The sequence below is a fragment of the Plasmodium gallinaceum genome (assembly GCF_900005855.1).
Source record: "Plasmodium gallinaceum strain 8A genome assembly, contig: PGAL8A_v1_53, whole genome shotgun sequence".
Taxonomy (NCBI): domain Eukaryota; phylum Apicomplexa; class Aconoidasida; order Haemosporida; family Plasmodiidae; genus Plasmodium; species Plasmodium gallinaceum.
Window position 1 is genome coordinate 453,136 of NW_021628210.1, and position 1,353 is coordinate 454,488.

General features: G+C 20.3%; 1 protein-coding gene across 1 annotated transcript; it reads right to left on the reverse strand.

Annotated features, from left to right (window-relative positions):
* On the reverse strand, positions 1-1,353 carry PGAL8A_00077200 (RING zinc finger protein, putative; the record flags this gene model as incomplete). Its single annotated transcript, XM_028670100.1, has 2 exons — positions 1-466; positions 1,049-1,353. Coding segments are annotated over 2 exons (771 nt in total), but the record flags the coding sequence as incomplete, so codon positions are not given.

Below are 1,353 nucleotides of genomic sequence, written 5' to 3' on the forward strand. Positions count from 1 at the left end.
TCAATTTCCCTTCATAACGTCTCTTTGGCACAAAGGGCATTGTCTTCTTTGTGATAACCATTTTTTTGCACATTTAGTATGGAAATCATGTAAACAATTCAGTTGAATAATATCCTCTTTTTCAACAAATTCCGACAAACAAATAGAACAAGATTCATTTTTTAAATTCATATCTGGGGAATATTTAAAAGAATGTACTTCAGAAAAAAATTGTTTCGGTACTCCTTTTTTTTTTTTTGGTACATTCTGGTTATATGGAAAGAAAAAACAAAACCAAATAATCGTGAAAAATACTCTAAATATGCATGACAAAATAATAGTCCATGATATAAACCAAAGATAAAAATTTTTTGTATATTTTCGTGTAACAACCATTACGACTGTTCCTGTTATAAACCACAAATAATTTAATAAACTAAATCTTTTACTTAATTTCCATCCCTTTGAACTAGTTAATCTTCTTAGACTATATATGTATAATAAAAAAAAAAAAAAAAAAAAAAATTTTTTTTTGGTATATAAATGAATATATAAATAAAAATGATTTTGAAAATAATTATATACACACATATATATATATATATATATATAAGGAAAATATATTTAAATAATAATTATAAAAATATATAAAGATATATTTCTATTTATATTTTTATGCATTTGACAGTTTAATTACAACTAATAGTTAATAACAAATATGTGTTTATATATCAATATTTTATACAATTGTATTTAAATATTTACATTTATATAACTATATTTATTCATGAAACTTATAAAATGGTTACATCAATATTTTAACTTTCATATTTATAAATATAAATCATTGTATAATCATCTATTATTTTAATATGTGAATAGATGAATTATCAATTTTAACTATATTTTAACAAATTAATTTTTAAATATTTTTCATATAAACATATTTATAATTTAAAACATAAAATATAAATATAAATTTATATATATATAAAGAATTTATCTTAACAAATAACATATGCTATTTTTTTTTTTTTTTTTTTCTCTTGTCATAAATTTTATTTCTTACGCGTGAATATGCATTCTTTCATTTTCCCTTTTATATTTTCTCAACAAAAAATATAAGAAAAATCTTACAGGAGCTTGTATTAATTGTAAAATACTGTTAATAACAATCCACCATCTTAAAATATCATTACATGAACAATCATTCCAATATATAATTAAATATGTTAAATATGGAAATGATGTACTCATACTTATTATTGCTGATATGAGATTTATTCGTTCAATAAAATACAATGAATCACTAGGAGCTGTCGCAATTATATCCATTATAGGATCGGCATTATTTTGCATTTCTTGATCTGATGC